At 40.4% G+C, this 24,082-nt stretch overlaps 1 protein-coding gene across 19 annotated transcripts in view; it reads left to right on the top strand.

Moving 5' to 3' along the window:
- ANKRD26 (ankyrin repeat domain containing 26) overlaps positions 1 to 24,082 on the top strand; it is a 94,296-nt gene continuing 70,214 nt past the window's right edge. For 14 of the 19 annotated variants that reach the window (XR_012417544.1, XR_012417545.1, XM_074001272.1 and 11 more), the window contains exons 1-9: positions 1 to 408; positions 5,969 to 6,083; positions 6,246 to 6,419; positions 7,270 to 7,376; positions 10,404 to 10,474; positions 16,450 to 16,480; positions 20,437 to 20,509; positions 21,908 to 21,968; positions 22,061 to 22,263. Coding sequence is in view for 17 of the 19 variants with exons in the window: in XM_074001272.1 (XP_073857373.1) it covers positions 167 to 408; positions 5,969 to 6,083; positions 6,246 to 6,419; positions 7,270 to 7,376; positions 10,404 to 10,474; positions 16,450 to 16,480; positions 20,437 to 20,509; positions 21,908 to 21,968; positions 22,061 to 22,263 (1,077 nt within the window). In the remaining 2 variants the exon portion in view is untranslated. Of the gene's footprint in view, positions 409 to 1,870; positions 2,012 to 5,968; positions 6,084 to 6,245; positions 6,420 to 7,269; positions 7,377 to 10,403; positions 10,475 to 16,449; positions 16,481 to 20,436; positions 20,510 to 21,907; positions 21,969 to 22,060; positions 22,264 to 24,082 lie in introns of all 19 variants that reach the window. The other 5 variants (XM_074001274.1, XM_074001273.1, XM_074001270.1 and 2 more) reach the window with 3 other exon arrangements.

The following is a 24,082-nucleotide window of genomic DNA, read 5'->3' as shown; positions in this document are numbered from 1 at the left end:
GTCTAGCGGTTTCGCTTGCTTGGTAACCCGGAGGGAAAGATTGGAAACCGCGGAGTTTCCTCTGGGAGGCCGCGGCCAGCCGGGGCTGACTTGCTATGTTGGGCTCCGGGGGCCGTTAAAAGGCGAGAGAGACATGAGGTGTCTCTGAAGCCCTGTCGCCTGGGCCATGAAGAAGATTTTTAGCAAGAAGGGCGAATCGCCCTTGGGCTCCTTCGCGCGGCGGCGGAGGAGCAGCGCGGGCGGCGGGGGCGAGCTCGGGGAGGGCGCCTACTCGCAGCCTGGCTACCACGTCCGAGACCGAGATCTCGGCAAGATTCACAAAGCTGCCAGCGCGGGTAATGTGGCGAAAGTGCAGCAGATCCTTTTGCTCAGGAAGAATGGCTTGAACGATAGAGACAAGATGAACAGGTAATAGTCGCAAGCCTGGACTGAATGCCACGGGGGTAGGCGGGCAGGAAGAGGGGCCTCGTTTGTGGAAGCCACCTGGGGCCTGGATCAGCCTCCCACGGGCTTCGCAGCCCCTGGGACGGTGACCACCTTGCGGGTCTCCAGCTCCCAGGCCGCCTTTCTGAGCAGAAAAAAAAAAAAACCAGAACTCTAGCTGGTTTCCGATCCCCCCGAAATCCCCTTAGAACTTAAGTGACAATTTTAAAGTGAGTTAACGAACAAAAGCACGTACAGCGTTTTATTTTTAATGTACACATTTAAGACATAATGTCATATACTTTATGGAAAGGTGCATAATGAGATAAGCAGTTTCCATAATATAGCAACTTCTGGGTTAAAAATTATTTCTATAAAATCTTTTATTTGTCAGGCGCGGTGGCTCGCGCCTGTAATCACAGCACTTTGGGAGGCTGAGGCGGGAGGATTGCTTGAGGCCAGGAGTTCAAGGCCAGCCTGGGCATTATAGCGAGGCCCTCCCTCACCCCCCGCCCATCTCTAATAGTCTCAGTTACTTGGAAGGCTGAGGCAGGGGCATCACTTGAGCCCAGGAGTTCTAGGCTGCAGTGAGGTATGTGAGTGACAACAGAGCAAGACCCTATCTTTCAAAAAGAAAAAGAAATAAAATGCCTTTAGGAAACAGACATGTAATTTGTTTTTGTTGGCATTGCTTAAGCAATCCATAGAATGGATTTTATGAATAAATGTCAGTGCATGATAATATGTGACCATTGAAAGTGGCAGTGGAGGCCAGGCGTGGTGGCTCACGCCTGTAAACCCAGCACTTTGGGAGACCAAGGCAGGCGGATATCCTGAGATCAGAAGTTCAAGACCAGCTTAGGCAACATGGTGAAACCCCGTCTCTGCTAAAAATACAAAAATTAGCCAGGCGTGGTGGCGGGAGCCTATAATCCCAGCTACTCAGAAGACTGAGGCAGGAGAATCGCTTGAACCTGGGAGGCAGAGGTTGCAGTGAGCCAAGATCATGCCACTGCACTCCATCCAGCCTGGGCAACAAGAGCAAAACTCCATCTCAAAAAAAAAAAAAAAAAATGAAAAGAAAGTGGCAATAGATACAGAAGTATATTGGCATGTGAGGATACACTTTGGTATCTCAAGTGAGAAAAAAATCAGTTTGATTGTACAATATCAGTTTGATATGTATATACAGACTGGTCTTGTGTTAGCTGAAAATATGTACAAAACGTGGCAAAATTTGTTATTTCTGGGCATTTGTATAATAAGTCAAACTCCTTTTTCTTTATGATTTCTGCAATGAGTATGTATAAAAGTTCTACTGAGAATTTGTTGATGAAGTAATCCTTGGGAAAAGAGCAGGAATATGAATCTTGCACACATAAAAATAATTCCCCCCCCCCTTTTTTTTGGTGGATTGCTGTCGTCTGACAACTTTTATCCTTTTCAGAAGTAAAGGGGATCTTGGCACGGTGGCTCATGACTGGAATCCCAGCACTTTGGGAGGCCCAGGCAGGAGGATTGCTTGACCCAGGAGTTCGAAACTAGCCTGGGCAACATAGCAAGACCCTGTCTCTATTAAAAATGTAAGGTAAATCTGATCTTTTTTCTTGCCACCAAAAAATAAGAAGATAAAAAGTAAAAAGAAAAGAAAAAGGGTATCTTTCTATCTGTATTTATAGATTTTATGTATGTATTTTACCATATACGTTTTTATTATAGATTTATTATATATGCAAACAGGTACAATCATTTTATTTTAGTTGTGTCCTCATGACAATAAAAATACCGAATATAAATGATAATTAGGCCAGATTCAATGGCTTACGCCTGTAATTCCAGCACTTTGGGAGGCTGAAGAGGGCGGATCACTTGAGTCCAGGAGTTGGAGACCAGCCTGGCCAACATGGTGAAACCCTTCTGTACTAAAAGTACAAATATTAGCCAGGTGCGGTGGTACGCACCTGTAGTCTCAGCTACTTGAGAGACTGAGGCAGGCAGTAGAATAGGGTGAACCTGGGAGGCGGAGGGTACAGTGAGCCGAGATTGCACTCTGCAATCCACCCTAGGCGACAGAGCGAGACTGCATCTCAAAAAATAAATAAATAAATAAATATTATTGCAAAAGAATAAAAGAATTGCTCTACTTTATAAGAATTTTATTTAAAAATATTGAACTCCCTAACGATTTTTCCATTCTTTCAATCCATTTATTCATCAAACATAACCTGAATACCTGTTATGTAGCAGACATAGTCTACTATCTCTCTTTTTTTTTTTTTTTTTTTTTTGAGACAGAGTCTCCCTCTGTCACCGAGGCTGGAGTGCAATGGCCAGATCTCAGCTCACTGCAACCTCTGCCTCCCGGGTTCAAACGATTCTCCTGCCTCAGTCTCCCAAGTAGCTGGGATGGCTAAATTTTTTTTTTTTTTTTTGTATTTTTAGTAGAGACAGGGTTTCACCGTGTTAGCCAGGATGGTCTCGATCTCCTGACCTCGTGATCTACCCGCCTCGGCCTCCCAAAGTGCTGAGATTACAGGTGTGGGCCACCGCGCCTGGCCTATTTTGTTGTTGTGTTTTGTTTTTGTTGTTGAGATGGAGTCTCGCTTCTTCGCCCAGGCTGGAGTGCAATGGTGTGATCTCGGCTCAGTGCAACTTCCACCTCCTGGATTCAAGCAGTTCTCCTACCTCAGCCTCCCCAGTAGCTGGGATTACAGGCACGTGCCACCATGCCTGGCTAATTTTTATATTTTTAGTAGAGATGAGGTTCTGCCATGTTGGCCAGGCTAGTCTTGAACTCCTGACCTCAAGTGATCTGCCTGCCTTGGCCTCCCAAAGTGTTGGGATTACAGGCATGAGCCACCGCACCCAGCAACATAGTCTACTTTAATCTCTCAGGACCTTTCCATCCTTAAAACCTTTATGTTTACATACCTGCCCAGCCTGAGCAAGTTGAGAGATTTAAAATTAGACTATTAGGGCGATCTCAGTTGAAACTTTTCCTCCCTCCTCTTATTTATTTATTTTTTTGAGAAGAAATCATGCTCTGACACCCAGGCTGGAGTAAAGTGGTGTGATCTTGGCTCACTGCAACTTCACCACCGGGATTCAAGTGATTCTTCTACCTCAGCCCCCCGAATAGCTGGGATTACAGGCACGTGCCACCATGTCCGGCTAATTTTTGTATTTTTAGCAGAGATGGGGTTTTACCATGTTGGTCAGGCTGATCTTGAACTCCTGACCTCAAGTGATCTGCCTGCCTCGTCCTCCCAAAGTGTTGGGATTACAGGCGTGAGCCACTGCGCCCAGCCCCTCTTTTTTTTTTTTTAATTTTTTTTTTTTTTTTTTTTTTTTTTTTTTTTTTTGAGACGGAGTCTCGCTCTGTCGCCCAGACTGGAGTGCAGTGGCGCGATCTCGGCTCACTGCAAGCTCCGCCTCCCGGGTTCACGCCATTCTCCTGCCTCAGCCTCCGGAGTAGCTGGGACTACAGGCGCCCGCCACCACGCCCGGCTAATTTCTTTTTGTATTTTTAGTAGAGACGGGGTTTCACCGTGTTAGCCAGGATGGTCTCGATCTCCTGACCTCGTGATCCGCCCGCCTCGGCCTCCCAAAGTGCTGGGATTACAGGCTTGAGCCACCGCGCCCGGCTTCAGCCCCTCTTTTTAAACAAAAGTGTTTCTGAAGGTAGGAAATTATAAGAGATAACCTTTAACTGTCCTTTTGAAAATGTATGTCTTAAACACTAATATTAGTCATTGGAAATACCTGCATATATTCTATAAATCTAAATATTCAATAAAATGAGCCAACCTATTCATTTGAATCCTGAGTTTCTTTGTGTTGAAGTTTCTTGAAAACACAGTAAGAATTACTTTGTTTTAAAAGTTTGTTTTTCAATTTTAAAAATGCTTCCAATTATAGTTGTAATAAATCATGAATTGCAAGTGGCATTCCAATGTCAGAGATGTTGAAATGTGAGAAAATGAGCCTCGTAGAATCACTGAAATACAGTGTTATCTCTAATTTTATTTATTTATTTTTTTTGTAGACAGGGTCTCTCTCTGTTGCCCAGGCTAGATTATAGTGGCATGATCACAGCTCACTGCAGCCTCAACCTCCTGGGCTCAAGCGATTCTTTGGCCTTAACCTCCTGAGTAGCTGGGACCACAGGTGTGGACCATCATGCCTGGCTACTTTTTAAATTTTTTTGTAGAGATGGGGTCTCACTGTGTTGCCCAGGCTGGTCTCAAACTCTTGGACTCAAGCAGTCATCCTACCTCAGCCTCCCAAAGTTCTGGGATTCAGGCATGAGCCACCATGCCTGGCCTTATCTCTGGTCTTTTTTTTTTTTTTTTTTTTTTTTTTTTTTTTTTTTGAGACGGAGTCTTGCTCTGTCACCCAGGCTGGAGTGCAGTGGCCGGATCTCAGCTCACTGCAAGCTCCTCCTCTCGGGTTCACGCCATTCTCCTGCCTCAGCCTCCCGAGTAGCTGGGACTACAGGCACCCGCCACTTCGCCCGGCTAGTTTTTTGTATTTTTTAGTAGAGACGGGGTTTCACCGTATTAGCCAGGATGGTCTCGATCTCCCGACCTCATGATCCGCCCGTCTCGGCCTCCCAAAGTGCTGGGATTACAGGCTTGAGCCACCGCGCCCGGCCATCTCTGGTCTTTAAAACATACTGTCAACTAGGTATAATTGTATCATTTCATTTAATTAAACATTTTTGTCAAACAGTAGTAATGGTAATTATATCTAAGAATTATTGAGCTCTTATTTGTGCTAGGAACTGTTCTAAACATTTTGCATAGATTCTCATTTAAGCATCCCAGTGGTGTCCTATGAGATAGCTACTATTTTGATCCCCATTTTATTGATGAGGAAACTGAGGCACTTACTAAGCCGTAATGAGTAAATGACAGAGCTTAAAGTAGGATTCAACCCCAAGTTGAACTGAATCCAAAGGTCAAGCCTTTTCTATTCAAATAGGTTGCTCTTTCATTAATGTGGTGAGTAGTAATAGCTAATCAGTATTGTACTTTTTTCAGAAGAAAATTAAATACTTGTTTTGAAGGCAGAGGATTAACATATGTATTAGTCTGTTCTCATGCTGCTAATAAAGCCAAACCCTTTATTATATGGGTAATTTATGAAGGAAAGAGGTTTAATTAACTCACAGTTCAACCTGGTTGGGGAGGCCTCAGGAAACTACGATCATGGTGGAAGGAGAAGCAAACATGTCCTTAACATGGTGTCAGCAAGGAGAAGTGCCAAGCAGAAGGGGGAAAAGCCCCTTATGAAACCGTCAAATATTGTGAAACCTCACTATCACAAGAGCAGCAGCATAGGGGAACCACCCCCACATGATTCAGTTACCTCCCACTGAGTCCCCCTCACCACACGTAGGGATCATGGGAACTGCAGTTTAGGATTTGGTTGGGGACACAGCCAAACCGTATCAACATGCTATTTAATGTTTATAGTTTTATGAATCATTGTGTGTTTTGAGACAGTGCACTACAGTTTATAAAAAGTCCTGTTGCTCTCCTAGGACGGCTCTACATTTGGCCTGTGCCAATGGTCATCCAGAAGTAGTAACTCTCCTGGTGGACAGAAAATGCCAGCTCAATGTCTGTGACAACGAAAACAGGACAGCTCTGATGAAGGTATATAGGAGCCAGCTCTTTCAGCATGAGATGGATTTGACTTAAATACATAGAATGAAAATGAATTTATCTCATTAAAATATAACTAATTGGTGAAACCTGTGGTGTGTTTACTTTGCATTCCTAGAATTTATGATCTGTTTCTTGGTCTAATACTGGCAGGCTGTACAATGCCAGGAAGAGGAATGTGCAACTATTCTACTAGAACATGGTGCTGATCCAAATCTTGCCGATGTCCATGGCAACACTGCTCTCCACTATGCTATCTATAATGAGGACATACCAGTAGCAACAAAGCTGCTTTTGTATGATGCAAATATTGAAGCAAAAAACAAGGTATAGATCAACCAACTTTATTTTTACAATATTTGAAATGCATTTGTTTCAACAGCAACATATGTAAGGGTTAGTTTTCCATATTTGGAAGCGCAAGCATTCCCTGAGTGAAAGTATTTTAAAATAACTTGTCTAAGATTTTACTTTAAATGTTTATACTTATTAGGCAGTGCACCTTTTTTTATGTATTTATTGTAAATACTTGTGAAAACACAACTTGTTACAGGCAAATCTTACTTTTTTTTTTTTTTTTTTTTTTTTTGAGACAGAGTCTTACTCTGTCTCCCAGGCTGAAGTGCAGAGGCACGATCTCGGCTCATTGCAACCTCTGCCTCTGCCTCTGCCTCTGCCTCCTGGGTTCAAGCAATTCTCCTGCCTCAGCCTCCTGAGTAGCTGGGATTACAGGCACCCACCACCATGCCCGGCTAATTTTTGTATTTTTAGTAGAGATGGGGTTTTGCCATGTTGGCCAGGCTGGTCTCGAACTCCTGACCTCAGGTCATCCGCCCACCTCAACCTCCCAAACTGCTGGTATTACAGGCATAAGCCACTGTGCCCAGCCTAGAAGCTCTTGGTTTTGATGGGAAACAATACAATAAATACAATATGCCATGCCAAATGGTGTGATAGAAGCAAATATTCTTGAAACCGGTAAACGTTTGAAGTGAGTTTTGGAGATGACTGGAGTTCATGTGGTGAGGCAGAGGAGGGGTGTTTCAAGGGAAGCAAGTGTTTTTTTATTTGTTTTCTGTTTTATATGTTTCAATTCATAGGATCTGACATAGGGTTTTCAGTTCAGCCAAGAAATATGTCATTTTATGCATTTTAAATTGTTTTTGCTGTCTCACAGGATGACCTCACACCACTTCTAGTTGCAGTAAATGGAAAAAAGCAGCAAATGGTGGAATTTTTAATAAAGAAAAAAGCAAATGTAAATGCAGTGGATAAGTTGGAAAGGTACAGTAGCTGGTTTTGTTTTGTTTTTTTAAACCTGTGTGTTTAGAAGGTTTTTTAGATCTGCGTTTTGCATGTTACAGATTTTTTAAACCTGCTGGTTGTTCTTGAGGGGCAACAGTGATTCTGTTGCTGTTTCTCACTCAAGTCAGAAATATTAATAAGAAGATTAACACAATTATGGGGATATAGTGACAAATAGCAACACAAATCAGGTAGAAAAGCAGTTGCTTGGAGTGGGCAATATAAAAGACTATACAGTAGGATTCCTCTTCTCATAATATTGACTGATGTTTGTTATTTGTAAACCCATGTTTTTGGCCATGTGATCTGTTAGCTAATGAGGTTTCTTACCAGTTCTATAAGTTTTATAAAATGTAGACTTTAACTTTTAGTTTACTTTGTTTTTTTTTGTTTGACATCTAGTCTCCCTGTGTCACCCAGGCTGGAGCGCAGTGGCGCAATCTAGGCTCACTGCAACCTCCGCCTCCCAGGTTCAAGTGAGTCTCATGTCCCAACCTCCTGAGTAGCTGGGATTACAGGCATGCACCACCGCGCCTGGCTAATTTTCGTATTTTTTTTTTTTTTCAGTTGAGACAGGGTTTCACGATGTTGGTCAGGCTGGTTTCGAACTCCTGACCTCGTGATCCGCCCGCCTTGGCCTCCCAAAGTGTTGGGATTACAGGTGTAAGCTACTGCGCCCGGCAACTTTTTAACTCAATATTGAACTTCTTAACCCTTTTATGGTGATGTTCTAACCTCTGTTTATGCGCTTTTCCTTCAGAAATGCTGTATTAAACATCAATAGCAGTTTGAAATCATTTTTTTGGGTGCCTCTTGGCTTTAAGTTGCTGTGTTCTTTGAAGAATACTTAGGTTATCCCTAGGTGACTATTGATTGCTATTACCAGATACTGTAGTTTCATTATTTTTTTCCTTTTCTATTTTTAGTATATTTTGATGTTTTTATTTTTAATTGGTATGGGCAAAGGGAAGAAAGACAGTTTTAATTGGATAAACTTTTCCTTTAAGACAAGCTATAGATGGGTGATAAAGAGAAAAGAGGCTTTAAATTCACACAAGAGTGGATTTCATTCCTTGCTCTCCCACTTGTTAAGTGTGTAAGCTTGGGGAACTTACTTATCACCAAATGTTTTCTGATATGAAAAGGGGGATACTAAATATATCTCAAGGTGGTTGTATTTAAGTAAGATTATATAACATTTAATTCGGTGCCTAGCCCACGCTTATTGGCATCATTAGCTGAAACTACTGTGACTCCTATTATTACCATTATTGTTATTATTATTTGAGACAAGGTCTGGCTCTGTCACCGAGGCTGGAGTGCAGTGGTGCCATCTTGGCTCACTACAATGTCCGCCTCTCAGGCTCAAGCAATCCTCCTGCCTCAGTCTCCCGACTAGCTGGGACTATAGGCATGTGCCACCACACCCAGCTAAGTTTTGTATTTTTTGTAGAGATGGGATTTCGCCATATTACCCAGGCTGGCCTCGAACTCCTGGGCTGTAGAGATCTACCCATCTCGGCCTCCCGAAGTGCTTGGATGAGCTGCCGCACCTGGCCACCATTATTAGTAATATTGTTTTAAGCCTGCGGGTGGCTCTTACCTGACCCTTAGCTGACTTGCAATTGTAATATATTATATCAGACTAGAGAAGAAATGGAGAATTCTTCATTTAAATCTTTGCCTACTTTAGATAAGTAAACTCAGCATAGGCTTTTGCCATCAAAGGACTTCTATATAATACCCCAGTGAGACTAGAGGCCTCTTTTTTGTCCCTTCCTTTTAGCCTTGGTGGTAATTTACAAAGATGAGCATGCAAGATGCTTATGTCTGTTAGTAGATGTAGTTAATTCTACACAGACAGGCAAGATACTAAATTGGTAAAGTATATCAAATTATCTGTGTACGTAACTTTGTTAAAGTTCCTGGGATGAAATTATATCTCTTATTTTATTTATTTTTATTTATCTTTTCTGCCCTTGCTGTGATCAGTTAGTTCAGTAATAAGGGACAATTCTGTTATCTAGTTTAATGAGATGCTATATTTATAAGTGAATTCAGTTACAAATTATGAAATTTACTCAGATTGGAAACCACAAAGAATAGAATAACTAATAACCAAAATTAGGACTTAGTAATATTTTCTGAAAGTGGCAACATTTGAATATTAGAACCCTTGGAGAAATGTTTAATCGGGTTTTGTTTGGGATTCCAAAATAGTTTTAGCAAGAAGATTCAGGAACAAATTATTCCATTTCTTTACTATTTCTCTGAGCATTTAAAAAGTGTTACCTTGTTAAATCTTTATAACCGTAGTGAAATAAGGCAGTAAAATCCTTATTTTTTAGAAGATGTTGAGCCTAAGAGAAACATCTTGTCCAAAAACAAATAGCTGTTGGTTACAGAGCTAGGACTTCTTCTGGGTTCAGAACACTTTCCATTATGTCAAGCTAACTCTAGTTAATTTGCTGAGCTATACTGCCCTTACTTCATAACTATTTTACCTTACTGTTTTTCTTCTTTAATTTGAAGCTTAATAAGAAGTTTGGGCCAGGTACAGTGGCTCACACCTGTAATCCCAGCACTTTGGGAGGCCGAGGCAGGCGAATCACGAGGTCAGGAGTTCAAGACTAGCCTGTCTAACATGGTGAAACCCTGTCTCTACTAAAAATACAAAAAATTAGCTGAAATTAGTGAGGGGCGCCTGTAATCCCAGCTACTCGGGAGGCTGAGGCAGGAGAATCACTTGAACCTGGGAGGCGGAGGTTGCAGTAAGCCGAGATCATACCACTGCATTCCCGCCTGAGCAACAGAGTAAGACTCTGTCTCAAAAAAAAAAAAAAAGAAAGTTTGTAGAGCTCACATATTTGAAGTGTATGTGATAATTAAAGTTCTACTATTAGCTCTGATGTTGGCTGAAATACTCTAAGATTTTGAGATATTTGGTAAATATTTTTTTGTATCCGTATTAAAATAATTTTATATATTACATTTTTCTATACATAGCAGTCACCAACTAATTCCAGAGTATAAAGAAGAAAGGATACCTAAAAATTCTTCTCAAAATAGTAATTCAGGTAAGACTTCCGATAGTGGATTACTCTTGGTAAATACCATGGATAAAAAAGTAGAAGTAAGGAAGTGTTGATCACAGAAAAGCAGTTAAAAAAATCAGTGTATAAAGTGCATGTGTATTTTTTCTTAATTTCTCTTGGTAATTTAGAATTCAGAATTATTTAAGAAGTTACTTGTAGTTATTTATTATGTCAAATGGTACTATCTGAAAAAAATTCATTTACTTAGTTATCATCCCTAAATTCCTATATGAAATTTTTGTATAAATAGGAAAAAAGGTTTTTAAGTTAGTATGTTGTGTATTTCCTTTATAATCACATTATAATGAACTAGACTTGTAAAAAAAGGATATTCTATTTAATTTTTATAATAAATGATTTGTGTTTATTAAATGAATATTAATTACAGTTGACCCTTGAGCAATGTGCATGTTAGGACTGGTAATCCCTGTGCAGCTGAAAATCTGCATTAACTTTCGACTCCCCCAAAACTTAACTACTAATTGCCTACTGTTGACTGCAAGCCTTATGATAATATAGTCAATTAACATGTATTACATATACATATTATATAATGTATTATAGTAAAGTAAGCTACAAGAAAGAAATTATGATTAAGAAAATCATTAAAGAAGAAAAAATGTATTTACTACTCATTGAGTGGAAGCTGATTATCATAGAGATCTTCATCCTGCTTGTCAACATGTTGAGTAGACTGAGAAGTAGGAGGAAGAGGAGAGGTTGGTCCTGCTGTCTTGGGGTGGCAGAGGTGAAGAAGTCCATATATAGGTGGACTTGTGCAGTTCAAACCTGTATTGTTCAAGTGTCATTACATAGTGATTTGTGTCACTAAAAATTAACTATCTTTAAAAGTGGGAACTCAACAGTATCTTTCTGGTACCATAAACAAATGGCAGTAAGAACTGCAGAACTTAGCCAGTGTGCACCAATACCAATAGGAAATTATTTTTTAAAGATACTGAATACAGAAGTCAGAAAAGCAATTCCTTGTTGAGAAGCACAAGTCATATTACTTATTCTTAAACCAACAAAATCTCATTATTACTGATTTTATTCAACCTAAGTTGAAATAGGATGCTTCTGGCCAGGTGCGATGGCTCACACCTATAATCCCAGCACTTTCAGAGGCCTAGGCAGGCGGATTATGAGGTCAGGAGTTCAAGACCAGCCTGGCCAATATGGTGAAACCTTGTCTCTACTAAAAATACAAAACTTAGCTGGGTGTGGTGACACGCATCTGTAATCCCAGCTACTCAGGAGGCAGAGGCAGGAGAATGGCTTGAACCAGGAGGCAGAGGTTGCAGTGAGCCAAGATTGTGTCACTGCACTCCAGCCTGGGTGACAGAATGAGACTCCATCTCAAAAAAAAAAAAAAAAAAAAAAGGTGTGTTCTTCTGTCTGCTGGATAATTGTGATGATAACAGTAATTTTATTAGAATAAAACACTCCATTATCATTAGCTAAAAGATTATCATGATGAATATTCAAATATCTCAACTCTGGGCTCAATGAATTATAATGGAAGTACAAAAATATCCAATGGGAGACTCTAAAAAAAAAAAAAGTACAGAAAGGTTGTTTTTTTTTTTCCCAAGATGGAGTTTCACTCTTGTTGCCCAGGCTGGAGTGCAATGGTGCGATCTCGGCTCACTGCAGCCTCCGCCTCCCAGGTTCAAGCGGTTCTCCTGCCTCAGCCTCAGCCTCCCGAGTAGCCGAGATTACAGGCACCTGCCACCACGACCGGCCAATTTTTGTATTTTTAGTAGAGACGCAGATTCACCATGTTGGTCTCGAACTCCTGACCTTAGGTGATCTGCCCACCTTGGCCTCCCAAAGTGTTAGGGTTACAGGCTTGAGACACTGTGCCCAGTCAGAAATGTTTCACCATGACAAAAATGCTACTATGCTACCTGGATGTGACATTGAATGCACTGTATAATCTGAACTGCATGAAGACACATTTAATTTAGTACATATTTATCAAATAACTTTTATAGGTTAGGTTTTGCAAGTTGCAAGAAACATGACTATGGAACAGATATAGTTTTGGTCTTTAAAGTTTTCATAATAGAATGGAGCTGTTCTATTTCATTTGTGGTTTTTCAATGAAAACGTAACTGATTTCTATAATTGTTTACTTAGCAAATAACTGTCAAGTATCTTTTAGGTACTAAGCATTTTTCTAGTGTTACACAATGCAAACATTTTATTTCTTTTCTTTGCTCTTGTTGCCCAGGCTGGAGTGCAGTGGTGTGATCTTGGCTTGGCTCACTGCAACCTCCGCCTCCCAGGTTCAAGCGATTCTCCTCCCTCAGCCTCTCAGGTAGCTGGGATTACAGGCATGTACCACCACACCCGGCTACTTTTGTATTTTTAGTAGAGATGGGGTTTCACCAAGTTGGTCAGGCTGGTCTCGAACTCCTGATCTCAGGTGATCCACCCATCTTGGCCTCCCAAAATGCTGGGATTACAGGTGTAAGCCACCATGCCCAGCTTCCTTTTTTTTTTTTTTCAAATCCACATCAGCTAACCACAAAATACAAACATTTAAAAAATAGAGTCAGGTGCTTATTATGATCATTGTAATTTTTATTGTTTACTACTTTATTCAGTGCTTTTTGTGTGCCAGATGCCCTCTGGGAGCTTCTAATTATCATTTATTCTGTATTTATTATGTATTATTATGTGCCAGACACTTTATAGTAAAGAATTAAAGTTTTAAAACAGTGGGTGGGATATAAGGTAAGCATGCAGAGTGAGTAGAAGTTTGCCAGGTACAAAGTCAGAAGAATGATCCTTAACAGAAGGAACAACTGACAAGATTCCATGCTTGGCAGAAGGAACAGCAAATCTAAAGCTAAGACACTTGAGTGAACTTCACAAGGGTTTATGGGTGTTCAGTTTTGCTAGTGCAAAAAGTGTAATATGGAAGTGGTTGGGAATGTGGTGAATACCTAGCTAAGGCAAACTTATGAAAGACTTTTTTAATAGTTCAGCGTAGATCTTAGCCTGTAGGCCATGGGAAATTTATCAGTTAAAATGCTTTTGGCTGCAAATAATGGGTGACCTAACTAGAAGTGCTAAAATAATAAGAACCATAGTTGTTTTGGTGGTTCAATGATGTCATTGGACGCCACTTGTTGTCCCTCTTTTAGCTATGCCCTTGGCAGTGTTTTTGTTCATATCTCCCTTCATGGTTGGCTAAGAAGCAGCAGCTCCAAACATCATGTTCTCACAAAAGTATAGATCTAACAGCTAGAAGTACTGCTTTTCTTTGTTTTTTTTGTTTTTTTTTTTGTTTTTTAAGACGGAGTCTTGCTCTGTCACCCAGGCTGGAGTGCAGTGGTACGATCTCAGCTCACTGAAAGCTCCACCTCCCGGGTTCACGTCATTCTCCTGCTTCAGCTTCCCGAGTAACTGGGACCACAGGCGCCCACCACCTCGCCTGGCTAGTTTTTTGTACTTTTTAGTAGAGACGGGGTTTCACCGTGTTAGCTAGGATGGTCTCGATCTCCTGACCTCGTGATCCGCCCATCTCGGCCTCCCAAAGTGCAGGGATTACAGGCTTGAGCCACCGCGCCTGGCCCACGTTTCTTTTAAATAGGAAGAAAACTTAGAAGCTTGCAGTGGACTTCCTATTTTATTATTATTTTTTTCAAGACAGGGTCTCACTCTGTCTCCCAGGCTGGAGTATAGTGGTGCAATCACAGCTCACTGCAGCCTTGACTACCGGGTTCAGGTGATCCTCCCACCTCAGCCTCCTGGATACCTGGGACTGTGGGTGCGCACCATCACACCTGGCTGATTTTTTATAGAGACGTTTCATCACATTGCCCAGACTTGTGTCAAACTCAAGAGCTCAAGCCATCTGCCTGCTTTAGTCTCCCCAAGTGCTGGGATTATAGGCACGAGCCACCATTCCCGGCCTCATCACATTTTATTAGCTGGTTACATCACATGCTCATTTTTAAACCAGTCACTGGGAAAGCAAATGTAATTACTGTGATTTGCTTAAAATAATAATTTCTCTTTTGGAGCTGGGGAGGGTATTGGGATGCTAAATATCCAAGTAGACTTGTGTTTTTCCAGCACAAAAGATTAAAGAATTGGATAGGGAGTCAGCAATGTTCGCTGCGGGGATTCATTGGAGAATTTTAAGCATGGGAGTCACAAGATTAGATCTGAGTATTAGGGCATTCTGGCTATGGTGTAAAGCAGAGATTGGCAGCTTTTCTGTAAAGGGCCAGTTGAAAAATATTTTAGGCCATGTAGTCTTTTTTTTTTTTTTTTTTTTTTGAGACAGAGTCTCACTCTGTCGCCCAGGCTGGAGTGCAGTGGCCAGATCTTGGCTCATTGCAAGCTCTGCCTCCCGGGTTTACGCCATTCTCCTGCCTCAGCCTCCCGAGTAGCTGGGACTACAGGTGCCCGCCACCTCGCCTGGCTAGTTTTTTTTTTTGTATTTTTTAGTAGAGACGGGGTTTCACTGTGTTAGCCAGAATGGTCTCGATCTGACCTCGTGATCTGCCCGCCTCGGCCTCCCAAAGTGCTAGGATTACAGGCTTCAGCCACCGTGCCCGGCCTTTTTTTTTTTTTTTTTTTTTTAAGTTGGAGTTTCACTCTTGTTGCCCAGGCTGGAGTGCAATGGCGTGATCTTGGCTCGCTGCAACCTCCGCTTTCTGGGTTCAAGCGATTCTCCTGCCTCAGCCTCCTGAGTAGCTGGGATTACAGGTGCATTCCACCATGCCTAGCTAATTTTTGTATTTTTAGTAGAGGTGGGTTTTCTCCATGTTGGTCAGGCTGGTTTTGAACTCCTGGCCTCATGATCTGCCTGCCTCGGCCTCCCAAAGTGCTGGGATTACAGGTGTGAGCCACTGCGCCCGGCCTAGGCCATGTAGTCTGTCATAGCTATGCAACCCTGCCATTGTAAGGTGAAAGCAGTCATAGATTATATGTAAGTTAATAACATGACTGTGCTTTAGTAAACCTTTATTTACAAAACCATATGGCTGGCTGGAATTGGCTTGTGGCCTCTAGTTTGCTGGTCCCTCATATATACAGGACAGATGGAAGGTACGCACGTAAAGAGATTGGGAAACAAAGGAAGCTTTTGCAGCAGTCAGTCATAGTTTCCTTGTCACTAATCCTTGGACTGGTATTCATCCATTATGAGGTTTTCACCATCCATGGTGAAATACATACAGTTAGGAAGCTCAGTTTATTTATTTTATTTTGTTTATTCTTTTAGAGATGAGGTCTCACTATGTTAGGCCAGGCCGGTCTCAAACTCCTGGCCTCAAGTGATCCTCCTGCCTTGGCCTCCCAAAGTGCTGGGATTATATGCATGAGGCACCATACCTGGCCGGTTTATTCATTTTAAAATGTTGGTCTTTTTCTTCATGTTATGACTTTTTAATTAGTTTTGCTTAGATTTTTTTTTTTTTCATTTAAGAAATAACATTTAAAGTGCATGGGTTTTTTTTTTTTTTTCTTTGTGAAAGCCATCAGTTCGGAGTCCATGTTTAACTAGGAAATATAAACATATTAAGTAAATAACACATTAAGTAAATGTGTTTATATTTCCAGGGGTAGTGGAAATGTAAGGCAGAGGCAGAAAAGCGGTACAGTTAAAAGGATTTAGTGATTATTGAGTGTAAAAAGTTAGGGGGCAGGGAGGAATCTCAGGTGATTCGTAGGTTTCCAGGTTGTGCACAAGCATTTAAACTGGACACCAGAAGTAGGAAATTGTCAGGTGAGTAGAGAAGACTGGCAGGTCTTCAGGGAAGATTAACTTTTTTCTATAATGTGAGTTTAATGGAATATTTATGTAGGATAGTAATTATAGTCTCCAGATATGGTCCCAGAGGGATACTTTGTAACAAAGCATCAGTCTTATGCTTTAAATTATATATATTTTTCTATTGTTGATTTAAAATGTGTTTTACTTTTCTCTTTAATAGTGGATGAGAGCTCTGAAGACTCCTTAAGCAGGTAGTATTTTACAGATTTTTAAAAATACATTTAAAGGAATACAGGAAAAGAAACTGTTGAGTGCTCTACTCTGGACTAGATACCATATTATGTGCTTCTCCATATAGTCATCCCAACAGCTTTGCAAAGTATCTGTGCTATTATAACCCAACTGTGTGGTTCAGAGAGGTTGATTAATTGGCCCATGACATCACAGTTAGCAAGCAACCGACCCATGATTTGACTCAGCCTGCTTGGCTCCCAAATCCTTTCTCTTGCCCCTCAACATAGATTGATAGAGACCTGTGCAGCACCGGATCAAGGTACAGGTCCAAATCAGATCAATTCAGAGACCTTCATTTAGTTATGTGTTAACTCTCAGAGTTTTTCTTAGGAGCCTGGTTAATCCAACAATTTGTCCTAATATGTTTGATAATTGCAGTGGTAACTACTTTGATTTTATCATCAAATGTTTTAGGCCATATCTCACTTAGCTGTGGCCACAGGGCCATACATTTTACATAAGCAGACCACGCAAGTCCTAGGAAGGAATTATTTTACTGTAAGTGAGGGCTATCTACCTGTAGACCATATTGTGTTAATTGTATTTAGCATGTAGTTAGACGATATTTCAGATTTATTTCTCTACCTACTGACTTCACAGTTTGGTTTTCCCTTTAGGCTAGTACTCCAGCTCCATCTGAGTTGCTAGAAAAGATATGATTTTGTTTCTCTCTCTCTTTTTTTTTAAATAACTGCATAGGGCGAGGCGCGGTGGCTCATGCCTGTAATCCCAGCACTTTGGGAGGCTGAGGCAGGCAGATCACGAGGTCAGGAGTTTGAGACCAGCCTGGCTAACATGGTGAAACCCTGTCTCTACTAAAAATACAAAAAAATTAGCCGGGCGTGGTGGCACGTGCCTGTTGTCCCAGCTACTCAGGAGGCTGAGACAGGAGAACTGCTTGAACCTGGGACGCAGAGGTTACAGTGAGCCAAGATTGTACCACTGCACTTCAGCCTTGGTGACCGCGCGGGACTGCATCTCAAAAAAACGAAAAAAAAAAATCAAAAAAAAAAAAAAAAATGCATAGTATTCTATGGTATATTTATACCACATATTCTTTATCCAGCCAACTGGGTTCTATTATTTTTTTCCATTTCTGCCAACTGTATTCCCCATTTTCCTATCAACAGAATCAAAGCACCTAGAATTTCAAGATTTTAAGGAATCAGACTAATCAGAATGTTTTGTAGTACTTCAGTCTGTGTTTAACATTTTGGTCAAATGGTTCCGATGGAGAACCTGAAACTCAGATTGAGGGGATTTATTTGGATATGATATTCGAACTCATTTCAGAGCCTAGTACTCTTCCTTCTTTATCATCCTACAGGTTAATATTTTAATAACAGAAAGGGTGAGTGGATCTAGTGAACATAGTGCAAGAGGAAAGAATGAAATTAGAGGGAGGCCAAGTTTGAAGAGAAACAATACTGGGTTGGATAGGAACAGGGCTTTTGGAAAAGAGATCAGAATATTGGGGTTTCTGACAAGTTCGATAATGATAAATTATAGGAATGAAGGATACAGGATGTTGGGAATTATCTAGAAAGGCATATTAAAATAGGGGGTTCAGGGGAGTCCTGAACAGGTTGTTGCTTTTCTTATATAATTGGAAGAACCAACAAACTCTCAGGGTTTCTACTGAAAAATGTTAAAATAATATGAGCCACTGGGAAGAGTCTCTACAGCCAATAGGAATGTGCTGTGACTACTTCTGCCTCAACTTATAGAGCGATGGCTTTGAGCCCCTCAAGTACTTTGGAGCTGGAGGCTGCTGAACTACGTAGATCTGTGGCCCAGGGCAGGTGTCCCCTCACCTCTGCCTCTTTTCCCAATTCTCTGATGTCCTTCTCATGGACATGTAGGGTAGGGCAGGAGTAAGATTGGCTGGCAAGTCAGTCACAGAGTTACCCAACTCACAGAGTTGGGTAGTTGGTAACATGCCTGTGCTGGTGGCAGATGACGGAGACTCCATTTAGCTTGTTTTCCAGGAGCGGAGAAATAGAGAGCTCCTACTCTTGGGCATTTGAGACCATCCTTTCAGGAATTTGTGCTTTCATAGGCTGAAGACTTAAAGGTTGGAGATGCTATGGAGCCCTGCAAAAGAGGGATCTGTAAGTGGGAGCTCATAGGAAGGAAGGTGTTTAGATAGTACTTAGGGAAATACAGGTACAACTACCAGGACTCTTTCTCCAGCAGTCTTTCTCTTTGGGTATCTGAGTGCCTATAAATATTTTTAAGGGCTTGCTAGTTTAAGGCAGGACCTCTATAGGGAAAATAATTGGATTTTATAACCTTTACTGTTCTGGTATTTCTGGTGTGAGTAGTCCCAACAACAGCATATACATTTGTGTTTTGACTTTTGCCCATCTAGCTTTCAAACATTTCAGACATTGCAGGGGACTCCCTATACTGTTTTAGGGTGAAGGGAAACAGTGAGGCCTTAAGTGGTTTTCATGTTGAAGAACCAAGACTGCCATTTTTGAGTGACACAGATTAGTCTTTGAACTGGAGATAGATATGTGGAGAAGGGACAGTGTATCTTTCTACCTTGTTTTATTTATTTATTTTATTATTATTATTATTATTGTTTTTTTTTTTTTTTTTTTTTGAGACAAAGTCTTGCACTGTTGCCCAGGCTGGAGTGCAACGGCATGATCTCAGCTCACTGCAACCTCCACTTCCCGGGTTCACACAATTCTCCTGCCTCTGCCTCCCAAGTAGCTGCGACCACAGGTGCACACCACCAAACCTAGCTAATTCTTTGTATTTTTAGTAGAGATGGGGTTTCACTATCTTGGCCAGACTGGCCTTGAACTCCTGACCTCATGATCTGCCCGCCTTGGCCTCCCAAAGTGCTGAGATTATACGGATGAGCCACTGCGCCCAGCCTATTTATTTATTTTTATTTTTTGAGACAGTGTGTCACCCAGGCTGGAGTGCAGTGGCATGATCTTGGCTCACTGCAATCTCTGCCTCCCAGGTTAAAGCGATTCTCTTGCCCCAGCCTCCTTAGTAGCTGGGATTACAGACATGTGCCACCAGGCCTGGTTAATTTTTGTATTTTAGTAGAGACAGGGTTTTGCCATGTTGGCCAGGCTGGTCTCAAATTCCTGGGCTCCAGTTATCTGCCTGCCTCCACCTCCCAAAGTTCTGGGATTACAGGCACAAGCCACTGCATCTGGTCTCCACTTGTTTTAGATTATCAGATTTGTGCTGGTTCAGGTAACCAAAGTTAAATCAGCTATTAATTGGATTATCAGTTCAACCTTCAGGACAATTTGTGAAGACAAAGTATTCCCAGGCTCTGCCAATGTCTTGGCTGTCACTATTAGTTATAGAACTAAGGTTGAGTCTTTTTTTTTTTTTTTTTTTTTTTTGAGACGGAGTCTCGCTCTGTCACCCAGGCTGGAGTGCAGTGGCGCGATTTCGGCTCACTGCAAGCTCCGCCTCCCGGGTTCATGCCATTCTCCTGCCTCAGCCTCCCGAGTAGCTGGGACTACAGGCGCCGCCACCAAGCCCGGCTAGTTTTTCGTATTTTTTAGTAGAGACGGGGTTTCACCGTGTTAGCCAGGATGGTCTTGATCTCCTGACCTCGTGATCCGCCCGTCTCGGCCTCCCAAAGTGCTGGGATTACAGGGTTGAGCCACCGCGCCTGGCCTGGTTGAGTCTTTACTGAATGTTTTATAGTTTCAGAGAGGTAGAGGTAGCAATAGGTAACTAAAATAGTTTTCAAAAACAAGGTCAAATTTTAATTAGATCAAGAAGCATCATTTAATATACAGACAATTGACCTTTCACCAAGGTTTTGTTTTTTTGGAGGGGGCATCCAGATTGAAAACTGTAAGCTGTTTTTTGTTTTGTTTTGTTTTTAAAGAAATGAATTCACTCATTTTTATATATTTTTGTTCTAAAGGCTTTCTGGCAAACCAGGTGTTGATGATTCATGGCCTACCTCAGATGATGAAGACCTCAATTTTGATACCAAGGTAAAGTGCTCTCTCATGAACTTAATTTTCTTACGCTGAATCTAGTTTCGTATAGTATTCTCTTAAAATTTAGCAGTGGTCTACTTATTATTGTTTTCTGTTTGTAATGGAAAGGTGGTCAGAGGAAGCCATTTTATAGAAATATGGCCAGTTGAATTCTTTTTTTTTTTTTTTTTTTTACTTTGGTAAATAACAAAGGATTGATAAATAATTTGAGGGAGTGGGGATTGCAAAAAAAGAATATTCTGGAAAATACATAGTGACAGGAAAATTATATTGGGAAAAGTTTTCCTATAATAGAGGAAATATGAAATTTGGTCAAAGTTTATATGGATAAGCATTCCTACTATGATTTTAAAATCTTTTTCCATTTTTCTGTCTCTGTAGTAAGAATGTTACAGCTTTCAGGAAGTATTAGATAATCATTTTTAATTGGATGACTTAAAATTAAACTCTTCACTACAGAAGTATTTTTTTAAAAACTGGTTGTAAATACTGATCAGTATTATCAGGGGTATTCTATGAACAAAAGCCTGTGTTACAGGTGTGTGTTTCTCCATGTGCCTTATTATACTTAAAGCTTTTCCTTTTCTTCCTTGACTTAAGCTCACACTTGATTGATAGTCATGCCTCTATTTTTTTTCTCCCTACACTTTCATCTTTTAAAAATGATTTATCTCAGCCTAAATGTTTCCTTACAGAATACGTTTCTTCAGTGTCTGTTTTTTCAGTCCATGTTTGTCTCCATTTGCAGCATATTTAGGTGCAGCTTTCTATTTAGTAGTTATGTGTGGCTTTTGTTCAGCAATCATCGCCCCACAAGGATTATTTTTGTTTTTTCCTCTCTTTCTTGTAAGGAGCTGAATTTATACAATCATTTATTTTTAGCTTTTTGACAGAATAGAAGCAGCCTATACTATTTGCAATGCCAACCCACTTAAATAAGATACACTAAGAATAAAATGCTCACAGTTTTTATCACAAGAGGTAATTCATGCAAATATAAATCATGCATACACATTTCAGAAAATAATATGTAATTAATTTAAATGTCTTAATGTTTGACTTTTATACTATTCTACCTAGGAATAAATTTTCATTCTAGGCTACTGTGGTTAAGAAAATAATCGAATAGATATCATAGTATTTATAAAATAATCAACTAGGGGTAAGGGGAGTAACCTTTGCAGGATATCTGTATCATCTCTCATAATCCTTACCCCATGAGAAGATGTAGTAAATGGCAGAACTGAGGTTTAAATCTACATCTGAGTGACTCCAAAATCTGTGTTCTTTGTGTTAGATCATGTAGTAATTTGTCACTGTCTATTACAGTTATTTGATCAAATTTGATACTTATTATTTTTAAAGCTTGTTATTCTTATTTTTGTTTTCTAGAATGTCCCAAAACCAAGCTTAGCAAAGCTAATGACTGCTTCTCAGCAATCCAGGAAAAATTGTAAGCTGTTTGAAAACTGATTATTCTTGTGTTATTCACTGATTCTTAATTACAAATATTTTCATTTACTCTTTATTTTGTTTTTACTGTAGTAGAAGCAACATATGGCATTGTGAGAACAGGAAGCAGAACTTTGTTTGAGGATAGAGATTCTGATAGTCAAGATGAAGTTGTGGTTGAAAGCCTTCCTACAACATCAGTCAAAGCCCAGGGCTTTTCTCATCCTACCTGTCAATCACCTGACCCCCTTCCAAAACCTTCCCACAAGTCGTTAGCAAACCCTGGTCTTATAAAGGTAAGTTTTTTTAAAAAAACTTTTTTCGCGTACCCTTCCCCTGCCCCCACAATCTTCATAATGATGTGTCTATTGAGATGATCATACGGTTTTTGTTTCTAATTCTGTGTATATGATGAATCACATTTATTGACTTGCATATGTTGAACCATCCCTGCATCCTTGAAATGAAACCCACTTAATCATGGTGAATTATTACTTTGTGATGTGCTGTTGGATTCGGTTTGCTAGTATTTTCTTGAGGAATTTTGTATCTATATTCATCAGAGATATTGGTCTGCAGTTTTCTTTTTTTTTGTTGTGTCCTTTTCTGGCTTTGGTATAGTGTGACACTGGCTTCATAGAATGAGTTAGGGAGGATTCCCCCCTTCTCAATCTTTTGGAATAGTTTCAGTAGAATTGTTACCAGTTCTCTTTTGAATGTCTGGTAGAATTTAGCTATGAATCCGTGTGGCCCTGAGCTTTTTTCTTGTTGGCAGTTTTAAAATTACTGATTCAGTCTCACGCTTATTACTGGTCTGTTCAGGATTTCTGTTTCTTCCTGATTCAAGCTAGAGGAGTTATATGTTTCCAGGAATGTAGCTGTTTCCTCTAGATTTTCTAGTTTGTGTGCATAGAGGTGTTTATAGTAGTCTTGAATGATCTTTTGTATTTCTGTGGTATCAGTTGTAATGTCTCCACATTCATTCCTACTTGAGCTTATTTGTATCATCTCTCTTTTCTTATTGTAGCTAGTGATCTATCAACTGTGTTACCTTTTAAAAAAAATCGTCTTGCACGGTGGCTCACTCCTGTAATCCCAGCACTTTGGGAGGCCTAGGCGGGCAGATCACCTGAGGTCAGGAGTTCGAGACCAGCCTGGCCCACATGGTAAAACTCTGTCTTTACTAAAAATACAAAAAAAATTAGCTGAGCGTGGTCTTGGGTGCCTGTAATCCCAGCTTCTTGGGAGGCTGAGGCAGGAGAATCACTTGAACCCAGGAGGTGGCGGTTGTAGTGAGCCAAGATCGTGCCATTGTACTCCAGCCTGGGTGACAAGAGTGAAACTCTGTCTAAAAAAAAAACCAAACAAACGAAAAACAAACTTTTTGTTTCATTGATCTTTTGTATTGTGTTTTTGGTTATAAATACATTTAGCTCTGCTCTGATCTTTGTTATTTCATTTCTTCTGCTAGCTTTGGGTTTGGTTTGTCCTTGTTTCTCTAATTTCCTAAGGTGTGATGTTAGTACTGATTGGCTATAACAGGTTTTGATAATTTGTAGCACTGTTACTTATTTCAAAACATTTTAAAATTTCCTTCTTGATTTTATTACTAACTCCGAAATCAGGAGCAGATCATTAAATGAAATGGAAATTACCATATGTTTGTATAATTTTGAGAGTTCCTTTTGGAATTGATTTCTATGTATTCTGCTGTGGTCTGAGAAGATACTTCATATGATTTCAGTTTTTTAAAAGTTATTAAGACTTATTGTATGGCCTGTCATATGGTCTGTCTTGGAGAACGTTCCATGTGCTTATTAAAAGAATGTATATTCTGCAGTTCTCAGGTAGAATGTTTGGTAAATATCTGTTAGATTCATTTGTTCTTGAGTGCAGTTTAAGTCCAGTATTTTTTTGTTGGCTTTCTGCCTTGATGACCTGTCTAGTGCTGTCAGTGGAGTGTTGAAGTCCTGTACTGTTATTGTGTTGCTATATCTTTTCTTAGGTTTTCTTAGGTCTAGTAGTAATAGTTTTATGAATCTGGGAGCTCTGAAGATAGGTGCGTATATATTTAGAATTTTTAGATCTTATTGAATCGATCCTTTCATCGTTATA

Source organism: Macaca fascicularis, chromosome 9 (genome assembly GCF_037993035.2).
Source record: "Macaca fascicularis isolate 582-1 chromosome 9, T2T-MFA8v1.1".
In the NCBI taxonomy this organism is placed as follows: domain Eukaryota; kingdom Metazoa; phylum Chordata; class Mammalia; order Primates; family Cercopithecidae; genus Macaca; species Macaca fascicularis.
This window is presented reverse-complemented; position numbering and strand designations above follow the sequence as displayed.